The 19,357-nt window shown below is 43.5% G+C and overlaps 1 protein-coding gene across 1 annotated transcript in view; it reads right to left on the bottom strand.

The window, feature by feature from the left end:
• LOC110534810 (multidrug and toxin extrusion protein 1) overlaps positions 1-19,357 on the bottom strand; it is a 44,100-nt gene that overhangs the window by 6,346 nt on the left and 18,397 nt on the right. The window contains exons 7-14 of the mRNA XM_036989479.1: positions 18,084-18,181; positions 15,871-15,968; positions 15,655-15,768; positions 15,000-15,067; positions 13,134-13,242; positions 10,330-10,405; positions 8,191-8,260; positions 7,512-7,644 (exon numbers count right to left, since the gene is read on the bottom strand). Of these exons, the coding sequence (XP_036845374.1) occupies positions 7,512-7,644; positions 8,191-8,260; positions 10,330-10,405; positions 13,134-13,242; positions 15,000-15,067; positions 15,655-15,768; positions 15,871-15,968; positions 18,084-18,181 (766 nt within the window). The remainder of the gene's footprint in view (positions 1-7,511; positions 7,645-8,190; positions 8,261-10,329; positions 10,406-13,133; positions 13,243-14,999; positions 15,068-15,654; positions 15,769-15,870; positions 15,969-18,083; positions 18,182-19,357) is intronic.

A 19,357-nucleotide genomic window follows, 5' to 3' on the forward strand; every position in this document is an offset into this window, starting at 1 on the left:
GTCATCCGCATACATAGACACTCTGGCTTTACTCAAAATCAGTGGCAAGTCGTTAGTAAAAATGTTAAAAAGCAAGGGGCCTAAACAGCTACCCTGGGGAACTCCTGATTCTAACTGGATTATATTTGATCGGCTTCCATTAAAGAACACCATCTGTGTTCTGTTAGACAAGTGACTCTTTATCCACATTATAGCAGGGGGTGTAAAGCCATAACACACACGTTTTTCCAGCAGCAGATCAATCATTTCAAAAGCTGCACTGAAGTCTAACATAACCCCCACAATTATTTTATCATCAATTTCTCTCAGCCAATCATCAGTCATTTGTGTAAGTGCTGTGCTTGTTGAATGTCCTTCCCTATAATCGTGCTGAAAGTCTGTTGTCGATTTGTTTCGTGTGAAATAGCATTGTATTTGATCAAATAGATTTTTTTTCCAGAAGTTTACCAAGGGTTGGTAACAGACTGATTGGGTGGTTATTTTAGACAGTAATGGGGGCTTTACTATTCTTGGGTAGCGGAATGACTTTAGCTTCCCTCCAGGCCTGAGGGAACACGCTCTCTAGTAGGCTTAAATTAAAGATGAGGCAAATAGGAGTGGCAATATCATCTGTTTATTATACCCAGTCATTTTCCATCTAGATTGTAAGACTGGTGGCTTGTCAGTGTTGATAGACAACAACATTTTTTCACCTCTTCCACACTGACTCTATGGAAAAGTACAATTCCTGTCTTTCATAATTTGGTCAGATATACTTGGATGTGTAGTGTCAGTGTTTGTTGCTGGCATGCCATCCCTAAGTGTGTTAATCTTGCCAATGAAAAAGTCATTAGAGATAGAGATAGTGGTAGAGGTAGAAATGTTCAGGTAGAGATAGAGGTACAGATAGAAAAAGAGGCAGAGATGTTGAGTTAGAGGTAGAAATACAGATGGAGGATGAGGTTGAGGTAGAATTGGAGGTAGAAATAGAGGTTGAGGAAGACGAAGAGGTAGAGATAAAGGTAGAGAGGTAGAGGTAGAGGTAGAGAGAGATATTGAGATTGAGATAGAGATTGAGATAGAGGTTGAGATGTTGAAGTAGAGGTAGAGATAGAGGTAGAGATGTTGAAGTAGAGATAGAGATAGAGGTTAGAGATGTTGAGGTAGATATTTTGAGGCAGAGGTATAGAGATATAGATAGAGGTAGTGGTGGAGGTAGATTTAGAGGTAGAGATAGAGGTCAGGATAGACGTAGTAGAGATAGTGGTAGAGGTAGATTTATAGGTAGAGGTTGAGGTCAGGATAGACGTAGTTGTAGAGGTAGTGGTAGAGGTAGATTTAGAGGTAGAAGTTGAGGTCAGGATAGAGGGAGTAGAGGTAGTGGTAGAGGTAGATTTAGAGGTAGAGATACATATGGAGGTTGAGGTAGAATTGGAGGTAGAGGTTGAGGAAGACGAAGAGGTAGAGATAAAGGTAGAGAGAGATAGATATAGAGATTTTGAAGTAGAGGTAGAGACAGAGATAGAGGTTGACATTTTGAAGTAGAGGTAGAGATAGAGGTAGAGATATAGATAGAGGATAGAGATAGATGTTGAGATGTTGAAGTAGAGGTTGAGATAGAGGTTAGAGTTGTTGAAGTAGAGGTAGAGATAGAGGTTGAGATAGAGGTTGAGATGTTGAAGTAGAGGTTGAGATAGAGGTTAGAGTTGTTGAAGTAGAGGTAGAGATAGAGGTTGAGATAGATATAGAGGTTAGAGATGTTGAAGTAGAGGTAGAGATAGAGGTTGAGATGTTGAAGTAGAGCTAGAGATACAGGTTGAGATAGAGATAGAGGTTAGAGATGTTGAGGTAGAGATTTTGAGGCAGAGATAGAGGTAGAGTAGGAGGTATAGAGATGTGGTGGTAGATGTAGATTTAGAGGTAGAGATAGAGGTCAGGATAGAAGTAGTAGAGATAGTGGTAGAGGTAGATTTAGAGGTAGAGATAGAGGTTGTGGTAGTGGTAGAGGTAGATTTAGAGGTAGAGGTCAGGATAGACGATATAGAGATAGAGGTTGTGGTAGAGGTAGATTTAGAGGTAGAGGTAGCGGTAGAGGTATAGGTAGATTTAGAGGTAGAGGTCAGGATAGAAGTATTAGAGATAGAGGTTGTGGTAGAGGTAGATTTAGAGGTAGAGGTAGAGGTCAGGATAGACGTAGTAGAGATAGAGGTTGTGGTAGAGGTAGAGGTAGATGTCAGGACAGACGTAGTAGAGAGAGAGGTTGTGGTAGAGGTAGAGGTCAAGAGAGGTTTAGTAGAGATAGAGGTTGTGGTAGTGGTAGAGGTAGATTTAGAGATAGAGGTAGTGGTAGAGGTAGATTTAGAGGTATGGGTCAGGATAGACGTAGTAGAGATAGAGGTTGTGGTAGTGGTAGAGGTAGATTTAGAGATAGAGGTTGTGGTAGAGGTAGTGGTAGATTTAGAGGTAGAGGTCAGGATAGACATAGTAGAGATAGAGGTTGTGGTAGTGGTAGAGGTAGATTTAGAGATAGAGGTTGTGGTAGAGGTAGAGGTAGATTTAGAGGTAGAGGTCAGGATAGATGTAGTAGAGATAGAGGTTGTGGTAGAGGTAGATTTAGAGATAGAGGTTGTGGTCGTGGTAGATTTAGAGGTAGAGGTCGGGATAGACGTAGTAGAGATAGAGGTTGTGGTAGTGGTAGAGGAAGATTTAGAGATAGAGGTTGTGGTTGTGGTAGAGGTAGTGGTAGATTTAGAGGTAAGGATAGACGTAATAGAGATAGAGGTTGTGGTAGAGGTAGAGGAAGAGGTAGATGTCAGGATAGACGTAGTCGAGATAGAGGTTGCGGTAGAGGTAGATTTAGAGATAGAGGTTGTGGTCGTGGTAGATTTAGAGTTAGAGTTGATAAAGGTAGAGAGGTAGAGGTAGAGGTAGAGATAGAGATAGAGATAGAGATAGAGATTGAGATTGAGATAGAGGTTGAGATGTTGAAGTAGAGGTAGAGATAGAGGTAGAGATGTTGAAGTAGAGATAGAGATAGAGGTTAGAGATGTTGAGGTAGATATTTTGAGGCAGAGGTATAGAGATATAGATAGAGGTAGTGGTGGAGGTAGATTTAGAGGTAGAGATAGAGGTCAGGATAGACGTAGTAGAGATAGTGGTAGAGGTAGATTTAGAGATAGAGGTTGTGATAGAGGTAGTGGTAGATTTAGAGGTAGAGATCAGGATAGACGTAGTAGAGATAGAGGTTGTGGTAGTGGTAGAGGTAGATTTAGAGATAGAGGTAGAGGTAGAGGTAGATTTAGAGGTAGAGGTCAGGATAGACATAGTAGTGGTAGTGGTAGAGGTAGATTTAGAGAGAGGTTGTGGTAGAGGTAGAGGTAGATTTAGAAGTAGAGGTCAGGATAGACGTAGTAGAGATAGTGGTAGTGGTAGTGGTAGTGGTAGATTTAGAGATAGAGGTTGTGGTAGAGGTAGAGGTAGATTTAGAGGTAGAGGTCAGGATAGACGTGGTAGAGGTAGATTTAGAGATAGAGGTTGTGGTAGAGGTATATTTAGAGGTAGAGGTCAGGATAGACGTAATAGACTTAGAGGTAGTAGTAGTGGTAGTGGTAGATTTAGAGATAGAGGTTGTGGTAGAGGTAGAGATAGATTTAGAGGTAGAGGTCAGGATAGACGTGGTAGAGGTAGATTTAGAGAAAGAGGTTGTGGTAGAGGTAGAGGTAGATTTAGAGTTAGAGGTCAGGATAGACGTAGTAGAGATAGAGGTTGCGGTAGAGATAGATTTAGAGATAGAGGTTGTGGTCGTGGTAGATTTAGAGGTAGAGGTCGGGATAGACGTAGTAGAGATAGAGGTTGTGGTAGTGGTAGAGGTAGATTTAGAGATAGAGGTTGTGGTAGAGGTAGTGGTAGATTTAGAGGTAGAGGTCAGGATAGACATAGTAGAGATAGAGGTTGTGGTAGTGGTAGAGGTAGATTTAGAGATAGAGGTAGAGGTAGATTTAGAGGTAGAGGTCAGGATAGACATAGTAGTGGTAGTGGTAGAGGTAGATTTAGAGATAGAGGTTGTGGTAGAGGTAGAGGTAGATTTAGAGGTAGAGGTCAGGATAGACGTAGTAGAGATAGAGGTTGTGGTAGAGGTAGAGGAAGAGGTAGATGTCAGGATAGACGTAGTCGAGATAGAGGTTGCGGTAGAGGTAGATTTAGAGATAGAGGTTGTGGTCGTGGTAGACTTAGAGGTAGAGTTGATAAAGGTAGAGAGGTAGAGGTAGAGGTAGAGATAGAGATAGAGATTGAGATTGAGATTGAGATTGAGATAGAGGTTGAGATGTTGAAGTAGAGGTAGAGATAGAGGTAGAGATGTTGAAGTAGAGATAGAGATAGAGGTTAGAGATGTTGAGGTAGATATTTTGAGGCAGAGGTATAGATATATAGATAGAGGTAGTGGTGGAGGTAGATTTAGAGGTAGAGATAGAGGTCAGGATAGACGTAGTAGAGGTAGTGGTAGAGGTAGATTTAGAGGTAGAAGTTGAGGTCAGGATAGAGGGAGTAGAGGTAGTGGTAGAGGTAGATTTAGAGGTAGAGATACATATGGAGGTTGAGGTAGAATTGGAGGTAGAGGTTGAGGAAGACGAAGAGGTAGAGATAAAGGTAGAGAGAGATAGATATATAGATTTTGAAGTAGAGGTAGAGACAGAGATAGAGGTTGACATTTTGAAGTAGAGGTAGAGATAGAGGTAGAGATATAGATAGAGGATAGAGATAGATGTTGAGATGTTGAAGTAGAGGTAGAGAAAGAAGTTGAGATAGAGGTTGAGATGTTGAAGTAGAGGTTGAGATAGAGGTTAGAGTTGTTGAAGTAGAGGTAGAGATAGAGGTTGAGATAGATATAGAGGTTAGAGATGTTGAAGTAGAGGTAGAGATAGAGGTTGAGATGTTGAAGTAGAGCTAGAGATACAGGTTGAGATAGAGATAGAGGTTAGAGATGTTGAGGTAGAGATTTTGAGGCAGAGATAGAGGTAGAGTAGGAGGTATAGAGATGTGGTGGTAGATGTAGATTTAGAGGTAGAGATAGAGGTCAGGATAGAAGTAGTAGAGATAGTGGTAGAGGTAGATTTAGAGGTAGAGATAGAGGTTGTGGTAGTGGTAGAGGTAGATTTAGAGGTAGAGGTCAGGATAGACGATATAGAGATAGAGGTTGTGGTAGAGGTAGAGGTAGATTTAGAGGTAGAGGTAGCGGTAGAGGTATAGGTAGATTTAGAGGTAGAGGTCAGGATAGAAGTATTAGAGATAGAGGTTGTGGTAGAGGTAGAGGTATATTTAGAGGTAGAGGTAGAGGTCAGGATAGACGTAGTAGAGATAGAGGTTGTGGTAGAGGTAGAGGTAGATGTCAGGACAGTCGTAGTAGAGAGAGAGGTTGTGGTAGAGGTAGAGGTCAGGAGATGTGTAGTAGAGATAGAGGTTGTGGTAGTGGTAGAGGTAGATTTAGAGATAGAGGTAGTGGTAGAGGTAGATTTAGAGGTAGACGTCAGGATAGACGTAGTAGAGATAGAGGTTGTGGTAGTGGTAGAGGTAGATTTAGAGATAGAGGTTGTGGTAGAGGTAGTGGTAGATTTAGAGGTAGAGGTCAGGATAGACGTAGTAGAGATAGAGGTTGTGGTAGTGGTAGTGGTAGAAGTAGATTTAGAGATAGAGGTTGTGGTAGAGGTAGATTTAGAGATAGAGGTTGTGGTAGATGTAGTGGTAGATTTAGAGGTAGAGGTCAGGATAGACATAGTAGAGATAGAGGTCGTGGTAGTGGTAGAGGTAGATTTAGAGATAGAGGTTGTGGTAGAGGTAGAGGTAGATTTAGAGGTAGAGGTCAGGATAGATGTAGTAGAGATAGAGGTTGTGGTAGAGGTAGATTTAGAGGTAGAGGTTGTGGTAGACTTAGAGGTAGATTTAGAGATAGAGGTCAGGATAGACATAGTAGAGATAGAGGTTGTGGTAGAGGTAGATTTAGAGATAGAGGTTGTGGTAGATGTAGTGGTAGATATAGAGGTAGAGGTCAGGATAGACATAGTAGAGATAGAGGTTGTGGTAGTGGTAGAGGTAGATTTAGAGATAGAGGTTGTTGTAGAGGTAGTGGTAGATTTAGAGGTCAGGATAGACGTAGTAGAGATAGAGGTTGTGGTAGAGGTAGAGGAAGAGGTAGATGTCAGGATAGACGTAGTCGAGATAGAGGTTGCGGTAGAGGTAGATTTAGAGATAGAGGTTGTGGTCGTGGTAGATTTAGAGGTAGAGGTCGGGATAGACGTAGTATAGATAGAGGTAGTGGTAGAGGAAGATTTAGAGATAGAGGTTGTGGTAGAGGTAGTGGTAGATTTAGAGGTTGAGGTCAGGATAGACGTAGTAGAGATAGAGGTTGTGGTAGTGGTAGAGGTAGATTTAGAGATAGAGGTTGTGGTAGTGGTATATTTAGAGGTAGAGGTCAGGATAGTAGTGGTAGTGGTAGAGGTAGATTTAGAGAGAGGTTGTGGTAGAGGTCGAGGTAGATTTAGAGGTAGAGGTCAATATAGACATAGTAGTGGTAGTGGTAGAGGTAGATTTAGAGAGAGGTTGTGGTAGAGGTCGAGGTAGATTTAGAGGTAGAGGTCAGGATAGACGTAATAGATTTAGAGGTAGTGGTAGTGGTAGTGGTAGATTTAGAGGTAGAGGTCAGGATAGACGCAGTAGAGATAGAGGTTGTGGTAGAGGTAGAGGTAGATTTAGAGATAGAGGTCAGGCTAGACGTGGTAGAGATAGAGGTTGTGGTAGAGGTAGATTTAGAGATAGAGGTTGTGGTAGAGGTAGTGGTATATTTAGAAATAGAGGTCAGTATAGACGTAGTAGAGATAGAGGTTGAGTTCGGGATAGAGGTTGTGGTAGAGGTAGATTTAGAGATAGAGGTTGTGGTAGAGGTCAGGATAGACGTAGTAGAGATAGAGGTTGTGGTAGAGGTAGAGGTAGATTTAGAGGTAGAGGTCAGGATAGACATTGTAGAGATAGAGGTTGAGGTAGAGGTAGAGGTAGATTTAGAGATAGAGGTTGTGGTAGAGGTCAGGATAGACGTAGTAGAGATAGAGGTTGTGGTAGTGGTAGAGGTAGATTTAGAGATAGAGGTTGTGGTAGAGGTAGAGGTAGATTTAGAGGTAGAGGTCAGGATAGACGTAGTAGAGATAGTGCTAGTGGTAGAGCTAGATTTAGAGATAGAGGTTGTGGTAGAGGTAGTGGTATATTTAGAAATAGAGGTCAGTATAGACGTAGTAGAGATAGAGGTTGAGTTCAGGATAGAGGTTGTGGTAGAGGTAGATTTAGAGATAGAGGTCAGGATAGACGTAGTAGAGATAGAGGTTGAGGTAGAGGTAGAGGTAGATTTAGAGATAGAGGTTGTGGTAGAGTTCAGGATAGACGTAGTAGAGATAGAGGTTGTGGTAGTGGTAGAGGTAGATTTAGAGATAGAGGTTGTGGTAGAGGTAGAGGTCAGGATAGACGTAGTAGAGATAGAGGAAGAATACCTAGTATCCTGAGCTTAGCAGCGAACATCAAAGCGATGCCGACCGGAAGCCCAATGCAATAGTATGAGACCAGGTTAGACAGCGCAGCTATCTTCTGTTTTCCTGCTCCAACCAGGATACCTGAGCACACACACTACACACACACACAACTGGTTAGACTCACCAGTAGAGACAACTGTATGAATGGTGTAGGGACCCAGGTACTCACCGGTAGAGATAACTGTATGAATGGTGTAGGGACCCAGGTACTCACCAGTAGAGATAACTGTATGAATGGTGTAGGGACCCAGGTACTCACCAGTAGAGATAACTGTATGAATGGTGTAGGGACCCAGGTACTCACCAGTAGAGATAACTGTATGAATGGTGTAGGGACCCAGGTACTCACCAGTAGAGATAACTGTATGAATGGTGTATGGACCCAGGTACTCACCAGTAGAGATAACTGTATGAATGGTACTCACCAGTAGAGATAACTGTATGAATGGTGTAGGGACCCAGGTACTCACCAGTAGAGATAACTGTATGAATGGTGTAGGGACCCAGGTACTCACCAGTAGAGATAACTGTATGAATGGTGTAGGGACCCAGGTACTCACAAGTAGAGGTACTCACCAGTAAAGGTACTCACCAGTAGAGGTACTCACCAGTAGAGGTACTCACCAGTAAAGGTACTCACCAGTAGAGCATCAAAGAACTGTATGAAGGTGTAGAGCCCCAGGTTCACTGACACGTTGTCCACTATGGCTCTGGAGAGGACAGGACAGGACTCAGGAGGGGGACTATTAACTACTGAGAGATCACTTAGGTCCTGTCTACACTTGACACTTACATGCAACTTCAGCTATCAGAACATAAAGATCACATTTAAAAGACGGGTCAAAAGTCCCTTTGTGGTCTGATTGTGTTCAGATCTGCAGACCACTTCAGAAGCTGGTTAGGGATGCATTGTGTGCAGATTTCTTCTCAGACTGGACACAATCAGAGTACCAAAAGCACATCAGCACTCCTCCCACAAGTCTACTGTCTATTATCTATCCTGTTGTCTAGTCACTTTACCCCCACCTACAGTCTACTGCTGTTACTGTCTATTATCTATCCTTTACCCCTACCTACAGTATACTGCTGTTACTGTCTATTATCTATCCTTTACCCCTACCTACAGTCTACTGCTGTTACTGTCTATTATATATCCTTTACCCCTACCTACAGTATACTGCTGTTACTGTCTATTATCTATCCTTTACCCCTACCTACAGTATACTGCTGTTACTGTCTATTATCTATCCTTTACCCCTACCTACAGTATACTGCTGTTACTGTCTATTATATATCCTTTACCCCTACCTACAGTATACTGCTGTTACTGTCTATTATCTATCCTTTACCCCTACCTACAGTATACTCCTGTTACTGTCTATTATCTATCCTTTACCCCTACCTACAGTCTACTGCTGTTACTGTCTATTATCTATCCTTTACCCCTACCTACAGTATACTGCTGTTACTGTCTATTATCTATCCTTTACCCCTACCTACAGTATACTGCTGTTACTGTCTATTATCTATCCTTTACCCCTACCTACAGTATACTGCTGTTACTGTCTATTATCTATCCTTTACCCCTACCTACAGTATACTAATGTTACTGTCTATTATCTATCCTTTACCCCTACCTACAGTATACTGCTGTTACTGTCTATTATCTATCCTTTACCCCTACCTACAGTATACTAATGTTACTGTCTATGATCTATCCTTTACCCCTACCTACAGTATACTAATGTTACTGTCTATGATCTATCCTTTACCCCTACCTACAGTATACTGCTGTTACTGTCTATTATCTATCCTTTACCCCTACCTACAGTATACTGCTGTTACTGTCTATTATCTATCCTTTACCCCTACCTACAGTGTACTGCTGTTACTGTCTATTATCTATCATTTACCCCTACCTACAGTATACTGCTGTTACTGTCTATTATCTATCCTTTACCCCTACCTACAGTATACTGCTGTTACTGTCTATTATCTATCCTTTACCCCTACCTACAGTGTACTGCTGTTACTGTCTATTATCTATCATTTACCCCTACCTACAGTATACTGCTGTTACTGTCTATTATCTATCCTTTACCCCTACCTACAGTGTACTGCTGTTACTGTTTATTATCTATCCTTTACCCCTACCTACAGTGCACTGCTGTTACTGTTTATTATCTATCCTTTACCCCTACCTACAGTCTACTGCTGTTACTGTCTATTATCTATCCTTTACCCCTACCTACAGTATACTGCTGTTACTGTCTATTATCTATCATTTACCCCTACCTACAGTATACTGCTGCTCTGCTCTTACTGTCCATTATCTATCCTTTACCCCTACCTACAGTGTACTGCTGTTACTGTCTATTATCTATCCTTTACCCCTACCTACAGTGTACTGCTGTTACTGTTTATTATCTATCCTTTATCCCTGCCGATATGTGCGTATCTCCATTACCCTGTAGACCTTCACATCCACATATTCCTCATGCCACTATTTACATATTATTTTCTCTCTCTCTGCATTGTTGGGAAGGGCTGTAAGCACTTCACTGTATGTTTACACCTGTTATTTATCAATCATGTGATTAATAACATTTGATTTGAAAATAATATAATCTCTCAATTTTTTGGTGTATACATAATATGTGCTATGTACATGAATTCTATATTCATTACAATACTTTTTACTCGTCTACTCACAAGGGTTTCAATCATTTCAGACCACACTGGTCTATTAATAATAAATGATATATTGTCTAACACTCACTGATCTGAGGTGAAGATGTAGCCTAACACATGCCTGGAGTTACCGATGGCAATACCCTGGAACACAGCCAGCACTCCTGCACCACAAACAACACAAACTATATTAATAATATATACAACAATATATTAAACAATATACAGTACCAGTCAAAGGTTTGGACACACTTTCAAAGTTTTTTTAAATTAATTTTTTTACTATTTTCCACATTGTGGAATATAAGTGAAGACATGAAATAACACATATGAAATCATTTTGTAACCAAAACAGTGTTAAACAAATCAAAATATATTTTTAGATTTTAGATTCTTCAAAGTAGCCACCCTTTGCCTTGATGACAGCTTTGCACACTCTTTGCATTCTCTCAACCAGCTTCATGAGGTAGTCACTTGGAATGCATTTCAATTCACAGGTGCTAAAAGTTAATATGTGCAATTTCTTTACTTCTTAAAACTTCTTGGTGACAGGGGGGCAGTATTGAGTAGCTTGGATGAATAAGGTGCCCAGAGTAAACTGCCTGCTACTCTGTGCCAGATGCGAATATATGCATATTATTAGTAGTATTCGATAGAAAACACTCTGCCGTTTCTAAAACTGTTTGAATGATATCTGTGAGTATAACAGAACTCATATAGCAGGCGAAAACCTGAGACAAATCCAACCAGGAAGTGGGAAATCTGAGGTTTGTAGTTTCATTTAAGTATGCTGTGTCTATGGGGCCAGATTGCACTTCCCAAGGCTTGCAGCAGATCAAGCAGTCAACAGTCTTTAGAAAGTTGTTTGAGGCTTCTATTGTGGAAGGTGGTCGAATAAGAGCTGTTTCAACAAGTGGACTAGGCTGTGGCCAATCAGTTGTTTACTGCGCGGTCACATGGGCACACCGTTCCTTTTTCCTCTGTAATGAATACGCTATGGTCCGGATGGAATATTATTGAAGATTTATTATAAAACGACCCTAAGGATTGATTGTAAACATCGTTTGACATGTTTCTACAAACTGTAACGGAGATCTTTTGACTTTTCGTCTGGAGTTTGTGCTCACGCATTCTGCCTTTGGAATAGTGAACTAAATGCACGAACAAAACGGAGGTATTTGGACATAAATATGGTCGTAATCGAACAAAACAAACATTTCTTGCAGGAGTCCTGGGAGTGCATTCCGACGAAGATCAGCAAAGGTAAGTGAAGATTTATAATGCTATTTATGACTTTTGTTGACTCCACAATTTGGCAGGTAACTGTATGGCTTGCTTTTGTGGCTGAACGCTGTTCTCAGATTATTGAACATTGTGCTTTTGCCGTAGCGGTTGCATTAAGAACAAGTTTATCTTTAATTCTATGTAAAACATGTATCTTTCATCAAAGTTTATGATGAGTATTTTTGTTATTTGATGTGGCTCTCTGCAATTTCTCTGGATGTTTTTGGAGGCATTTCTGAACATGGCGCCAATGTAAACTGAGGTTTTTTGGATATAAATATGAACTTGATTGAACAAAACGTACATGTATTGTGTAACATTGAGTCCTGGGAGTGTCATCTGATGAAGATTGTCAGAGGTTAGTGATTCATTTAATCTATATTTCTGCTTTTTGTGACACCTCTCTTTGATTGGAAAATGGCTGAATGCTTTCTGTGACTAGTTGCTGACCTAACAATATGTTCTGCTTTCGCCGAAAAGCCTTTTTGAAATCGGACACTGTGGTTGGATTAACGAGAAGTTTATCTTCAAAATGGTGTAAAATACTTGTATGTTTAAGGAATTTTAATTATGACATTTCTGTTGTTTTGAATTTGGCTCTTTCCTGCACTTTCACTGGCTGTTGGCGAGGTGGGACGCTAGCATCCCGAACGATCCCAGAGAGGTTAATGTATTTGAGCCAATCAGTTGTGTTGTGACAAGGTAGAGGTGGTATACAGAAGATAGCTCTATTTGATAAAAGACAAATTCCATATCCTGGCAAGAACAGCTCAAATAAGCAAAGAGAAACGACAGTCCATCATTACTTTAAGACATGGTCAGTCAACACAAAAACTGTTTTGTGCTGGGGACAATACAAGGCCACTTTAAAATGTGCAGTTTTGTCACACAAGACATTGCCACAGATGTCTCCAGATTTGAGAGAGCGTGCAGTTGGCATACTGACTGCAGGAATGTCTGGCTGTTGCCAGAGAATTAAACGTTAACTTCACTACCATAAGCCGCTTCCAAAGTTGTTTTAGAGAGGTTCTTAGTATGTCCATGTTTCAGCATGATACATGTCACAAGGATCTGGACACAATTCCTGGAAGCTGAAAATGTCCCAGTTCTTCCATGGTCTGCATACTGAGCAGACATCTCTTTGAGCATGTTTGGAATGCTCTGGATCAACGGGTATACGACAGCGTGTTCCAGTTCCCGCCAATATTTGCTTCTAACAGTGTCAAGAATTACAACAGGTCATGGTAGAAATCATTTTAGTTACTCAGCTCTGTGGTCCTGGGATTCTCTCCTGAACATGTTGAAGTTTAAGCACTTGATGGATGTAAATATCATAGAAGAGTGTCTTTAGGGCAGCTGTTTTTAAGTCATGACATTCGTGTGTTTTTAACGTAATATGTAATTGTTGTACTATATGTGTGTCTATAGTTTTGTTTAATGTTGTGTTAGTAAAGTATGTAAATTGTTTTGTCTGAAACTTTGTTCCCCCTGCTGCTTTTGGACCAGGTCTCTCTTGAAAAAGAGATGAGAAAAAACTAAATAAATTAAAGGTAATTTAAAAAAATTATATCCAGCAAATTAACAATATAATGCTAAGCATGGATTTACCTGAGAGCACCAGGGCTACTTTGCAGGTGAGTAGAGCCCTGGAGGTGTCTCCTGCTCCCAGAGCGTTCCCCACCCGTACACAGGCAGCGGCATGGACACCTAGAGGGAACTGGACAAGGATCCCACAGTTAGTTACCACACAGGCAAGGACCCCACAGTTAGTTACCACACAGGCATGGACCCCACAGTTAGTTACCACACAGGTTGTCACATGGACACCTAGAGGGAACTGGACAAGGACCCCACAGTTAGTTACCACACAGGCATCGGCATGGACACCTAGAGGGAACTGGACAAAGACCCCACTGTTGCTCTAGAGACATAGGGCTTGTTTTAATGGTAAAACAAAAGCAACCGAATGAAGTCGAGTGAAGATTATCTGCAATAGACAGAAGTAGGACACAGATGTGGTTTTCCATTGGAAAGGCTCAGTGCAACATGGCAGTGTTTAGAAAAGTTGATGAAAAACACAACATATCAATTAGTGAGTGGAACCAGGTTTCCATCCAACCATTTTCTGCGAGTACAATACATGCGTGGTGACGGCTCAACGCTGCCTTCAGCATTGCCCATCCCTGGTGTATACTATCCCTGGTGCATAATATCCCTGGTGCATAATATCCCTGGTGTATAATATCCCTGGTGTATAATATCCCTGGTGTATACTATCCCTGGTGTATACTATCCCTGGTGTATACTATCCCTGGTGTATACTATCCCTGGTGTATACTATGCCTGGTGTATACTATCCCTGGTGTATACTATCCCTGGTGTATACTATCCCTGGTGTATACTATCCCTGGTGTATACTATGCCTGGTGTATACTATCCCTGGTGTATACTATCCCTGGTGTATACTATCCCTGGTGTATACTATCCCTGGTGTATACTATCCCTGGTGTATCCCTGGTGTATACTATCCCTGGTGTATACTATCCCTGGTGTATCCCTGGTGTATATTATCCCTGGTGTATACTATCCCTGGTGTATCCCTGGTGTATACTATCCCTGGTGTATACGATCCCTGGTGTATCCCTGGTGTATCCCTGGTGTATCCCTGGTGTATACTATCCCTGGTGTATACTATCCCTGGTGTATCCCTGGTGTATACTATCCCTGGTGTATACGATCCCTGTTGTATCCCTGGTGTATCCCTGGTGTATACTATCCCTAGTGCATACTATCCCTGGTGTATAATATCCCTGGTGTATACTATCCCTGGTGTATACTATCCCTGGTGTATACTATCCCTGGTGTATACGATCCCTGGTGTATCCCTGGTGTATCCCTGGTGTATCCCTGGTGTATACTATCCCTGGTGTATACTATCCCTGGTGTATCCCTGGTGTATACTATCCCTGGTGTATACGATCCCTGGTGTATCCCTGGTGTATCCCTGGTGTATACTATCCCTAGTGCATACTATCCCTGGTGTATAATATCCCTGGTGTATACTATCCCTGGTGTATACTATCCCTGGTGTATACTATCCCTGGTGTATACTATCCCTGGTGTATCCCTGGTGTATACTATCCCTGGTGTATACTATCCCTGGTGTATCCCTGGTGTATACTATCCCTGGTGTATACGATCCCTGGTGTATCCCTGGTGTATCCCTGGTGTATACTATCCCTAGTGTATACTATCCCTGGTGTATACTATCCCTGGTGTATACGATCCCTGGTGTATCCCTGGTGTATCCCTGGTGTATACTATCCCTAGTGCATACTATCCCTGCTGATTCACACTGAGACAGAAAGACAGTGGGAGGTGGGTGAATGGGGAGAAGGTGATCTTGAAGTTCAGAGTGAGGAAGGGGTGAGGAGAGTTATGGGGAAGAGGTAACTAGGTAGGTGTGTTTCTCACCATGTAGGTAATGGCTCCTATCTCCAACAGCACATGCTGTGCTGCAAGATCTACCTCTCCTAGCATACCTAGAGAGATAAACAAAAGAGAGAGAAAGAGAGCGAGAGAGCTAGTGAGCTAGAGAGATTGATGTGCACTACTAGAAAAAAAGGGTTATTTGGCTGTCCCTGTAGGATAACCCTTTGTGCTTCCAGGTAGAACCCTTTTAGATCCTTTGTGGAAAGGGTTCAACATGGAACTCAAAAGGGTTCTACCTGGAACCAAAAAGGGTTCTTCAAAAGGTTCTCCCACAGGGACGGCCGAAGAACCTTTTTAGATTCCAGATAGAACCCTTTTAGATTCTATGGTGTGGGGAGAGAGCAGCCTGATGACTAGAAATAGACCTGATGGTAATAGCGCGTCTTTTTAAAGTCTTCCCCAAACCATAGCCCTAACCTTAACCACTCAGAATGAATGCCTAAGCTGTTGTTTCTGTTTTAACCTTGTAACCATGGAGAATTAACCCTTTAACCATGGAGAATTAACCCTGTAACCACACGGAATTAACCCTGTGACCATGGAGAATTAACCCTGTAACCACACGGAATTAACCCTGTAACCACACGGAATTAACCCTGTGACACACACACACACACACACACACACACACACTGACCAGCGAGGAAGCCTCCTATCTCCCAGACCCACCACTCGAAGCAGACCATCAGGGTACTGGGGATGGCCAGCTGCATGTAGGAACCCCACTCCTGGAGGGCCTCACTGGACCAGCCTGGAGGAGCACCCACACATCAGTCATCGCGAAATACGTATCTATAGACATCCATAACCACATATGGCCAGCAGGGGGAGGGACAGAGAGTATGTTTCTGACCTGCCCAGGTGTTCTTGTGGAGGCCTCTCCAACAGATATATAAGTAGAGGAGCAGACTGATGGTGATCTGAGACAGGCTGTTTGCTATAGCAGAGCCTCTACACAACACAACAACACAGGCACAGGATCAATAAACACACACACACACACACACACTCAGAAATTATAACACACAACAACACATTTACAGTAATTGAGAGGAGGAAGGGGAGAGAAGGAGGAGGAAATGAGAAGGAGGAGGAGGGTGAGAGAAGGAGGGGAGAGAAGGAAGAGGGGAGTGAAGGAGGGGAGCAAGAGAAGGAGGAGGGGAGGGAGAGAAGGGGGATAGGAGGAAGAGAAGGAGGAGAGGAGGAAGAGAAGGAAGAGGGGAGTGAAGGAGGGGAGCAAGAGAAGGAGGAGGGGAGGAAGAGAAGGGGGATAGGAGGAAGAGAAGGAGGATAGGAGGAAGAGAAGGAGGAGAGGAAGAGAAGGAAGAGGGGAGTGAAGGAGGATGGGAGGAAGAGAAGGAGGAGGGGGGGAAGAGAAGGAGGAGAGGATGAAGAGGAGGATAGGAGGAAGAGAAGGAAGAGAAGGAGGAGGGGAAGAAGAGAAGGGGGAGAGGAGGAAGAAAAGGAGGAGGGGATGAATAGAAGGAGGAGGGGGGAATAGAAGGAGGAGGCGAGGAAGAGAAGGAGGAAGGGGAGGAAGAGAAGGAAGAGGGAAGTGAAGGAGAAGGGGAGGAAGAGAAGGAGGAGAGGATGAAGAGAAGGAGGATAGGAGGAAGAGAAGGAGGAGAGGAAGAGAATGAGAAGGAGAGGAAGAGAAGGAAGAGAAGGAGGAGGGGAAGAAGAGAAGGGGAGGGGAGGAAGAAAAGGAGGAGGGGAGGAATAGAAGGAGGAGGGGAGAGGAGAAGTGGAGGAAGAGAAGGAGGAGGGGAGAGGAGAAGTGGAGGAAGAGAAGGAGGAGGGGAGAGAAGGAGGAAGAGGGGAAGAGAAGGAGGAGAGGAAGAGAAGTAAGAGGAGAGAAGGAGGAGAGGGAAAGACGGAGGAAAAGAGAATAGAGGAGGAGTAGAGAGAGAGAAGGGAGAGAGAGGACAGGAGCAGGAGAGGATAGGTGCAGGAGAGGAAGAAGAGGATAGGAGCAGGAGAGGAAGAAGAGGATAGGAGCAGGAGGGGATAGGAGCAGGAGAGGAAGAAGAGGATAGGAGCAGGAGAGGAAGAAGAGGATAGGAGCAGGAGAGGATAGGAGCAGGAGAGGAAGAAGAGGATAGGAGCAAGAGAGGATAGGTGCAGGAGAGGAAGAAGAGGATAGGAGCAGGAGAGGATAGGAGCAGGAAAGGAAGAAGAGGATAGGAGCAGGAGAGGAAGAAGAGGATAGGAGCAGTAGAGGATAGGAGCAGGAGAGGAAGAAGAGGATAGGAGCAGGAGAGGATAGGAGCAGTAGAGGAAGAAGAGGATAGGAGCAGAAGAGGATAGGAGCAGGAGAGGAAGAAGAGCATAGGAGCAGTAGAGGATAGGAGCAGGAGAGGAAGAAGAGGATAGGAGCAGAAGAGGATAGGAGCAGGAGAGGATAGGAGCAGTAGAGGATATGAGCAGTAGAGGATAAGAGCAGGAGAGGAAGGAGAGGATAGGAGCAGGAGAGGATAGGAGCAGGAGAGGAAGAAGAGGATAGGAGCAGGAGAGGATAGGAGCAGGAGAGGATAGGATAGGAGCAGGAGAGGATAGGAGCAGGAGAGGAAGAAGAGGATGGCAGCAGGAGAGGATAGGAGCAGAAGAGGATAGGAGCAGGAGAGGAAGAAGAGGATAGGAGCAGGAGAGGAAGAAGAGGATAGGAGCAGGAGAGGATAGGAGCAGGAGAGGAAGGAGAGGATAGGAGCAGTAGAGGTTAGGAGCAGAAGAGGATAGGAGCAGGAGAGGAAGAAGAGGATAGGAGCAGGAGAGAAAGAAGAGGATAGGAGCAGGAGAGGATAGGAGCAGGAGAGGATAGGATCAAGAGAGGATAGGAGCAGGAGAGGAAGAAGAGGAAAGGAGCAGGAGAGGATAGGAGCAGAAGAGGATAGGAGCAGGAGAGGAAGAAGAGGATAGGAGCAGGAGAGGATAGGAGCAGGAGAGGAAGGAGAGGATAGGAGCAGTAGGGGATAGGAGCAGAAGAGGATAGGAGCAGGAGAGGAAGGAGAGGATAGGAGCAGGAGAGGAAGGAGAGGATAGGAGCAGGAGAGGAAGCTATTGCAGTACATGACTCCCATCTCCAGGCTGAAGAGCAGGATGTAGTTCACAGCCAGGTTAATGAGGTTAGCTGCTGCTGCTGTGTACATCTGAGGTAGGATGATCCCCTGGGAGACACAGTTAAATCAAATCCATTTGTATTTGTCACATGCGCTGAATACAACAGCTGTAGAACTTACAGTGAAATGCTAACTTACAAGCTCTTTAACCAACAATGCAGTTTAAAGAAAAATAAGGCGGGACAATGCAAATAGTCCAGGTAGCCATTTGATTAGCTTTTCAGGAGTCTTATGGTTTGTAGGTAGAAGCTGTTAAGAAGCCTTTTGGACCTAGACTTGGTACTCTGGTACCGCTTGCCATGCGGTAGCAGAGAGAACAGTCTATGACTGGGGTGGCTGGAGTCTTTGACAATTTTTTGGGCCTTCCTCTGACACCGATATAGACGTCCTGGATGGCAGGAAGGTTGTCCCCAGTGATGTACTGGGCCGTACGCATTACCCTGTTTAGTGCCTTGCGGTCGGAGACCGAGCAGTTTCCATACCAGGCAGTGATGCAACCAGTCAGGATGCTCTCGATGGTGCAGCTGTAGAACCCATGCCAAATCCGATCAGTCACCTGAGGGGGAAGAGGCTTTATTGTTCCCTCTTCATGACTGTATTGGTGTGTTTGGACCATGATAGTTTGTTGGTAATGTGGACACCAGGGAACTTGAAGCTCTCAACCTGCTCCACTGCAGGAGGGGACTGAGCAGGCCCCTGTGTTGAGGATCAGCGTAGCAGATGTGTCGTTACCTAACCTTACCACCCGGGGGCGGGCCAGTCGCCAGTCGGGTAGTCCACGATCCAGTTGCAGAGGGAAGTGCTTAGTCCCAGGGTCCTAAGCTTAGTGATGAGTATGGCTCTGTCTAGTATGGTGTTGAATGCTGAGCTGTAATCAATGAATAGCATTCTCACATAGGTTTCCTTTTGTCCAGGTTGGAAACGGCAGTGTTGAGTGTAACAGAGATTGCATAATCTGTGGATCTGTTGGGGCGGTATTCAAATTGGAGTGGGTCTTGGTGTTTCTGGGATAATGGTTTTGATGTGAGCCATGACCGGCCTTTCAAAGCACTTCATGGCTACAGACGTGAGTGCTACGGGTCGCTAGTCATTTAGGCAGGTTACATTAGTGTTCTTGGGCACAGAGACTATGGTGGTCTGCTTGAAACATGTTGGTATTACAGACTCATTCAGGGACAGGTTGAAAATGTAAATGAAGACACTTGCCAATTGGTCAGGGCATGT

The sequence above is a fragment of the Oncorhynchus mykiss genome, chromosome 10 (genome assembly GCF_013265735.2).
Source record: "Oncorhynchus mykiss isolate Arlee chromosome 10, USDA_OmykA_1.1, whole genome shotgun sequence".
Lineage (NCBI taxonomy): Eukaryota > Metazoa > Chordata > Actinopteri > Salmoniformes > Salmonidae > Oncorhynchus > Oncorhynchus mykiss.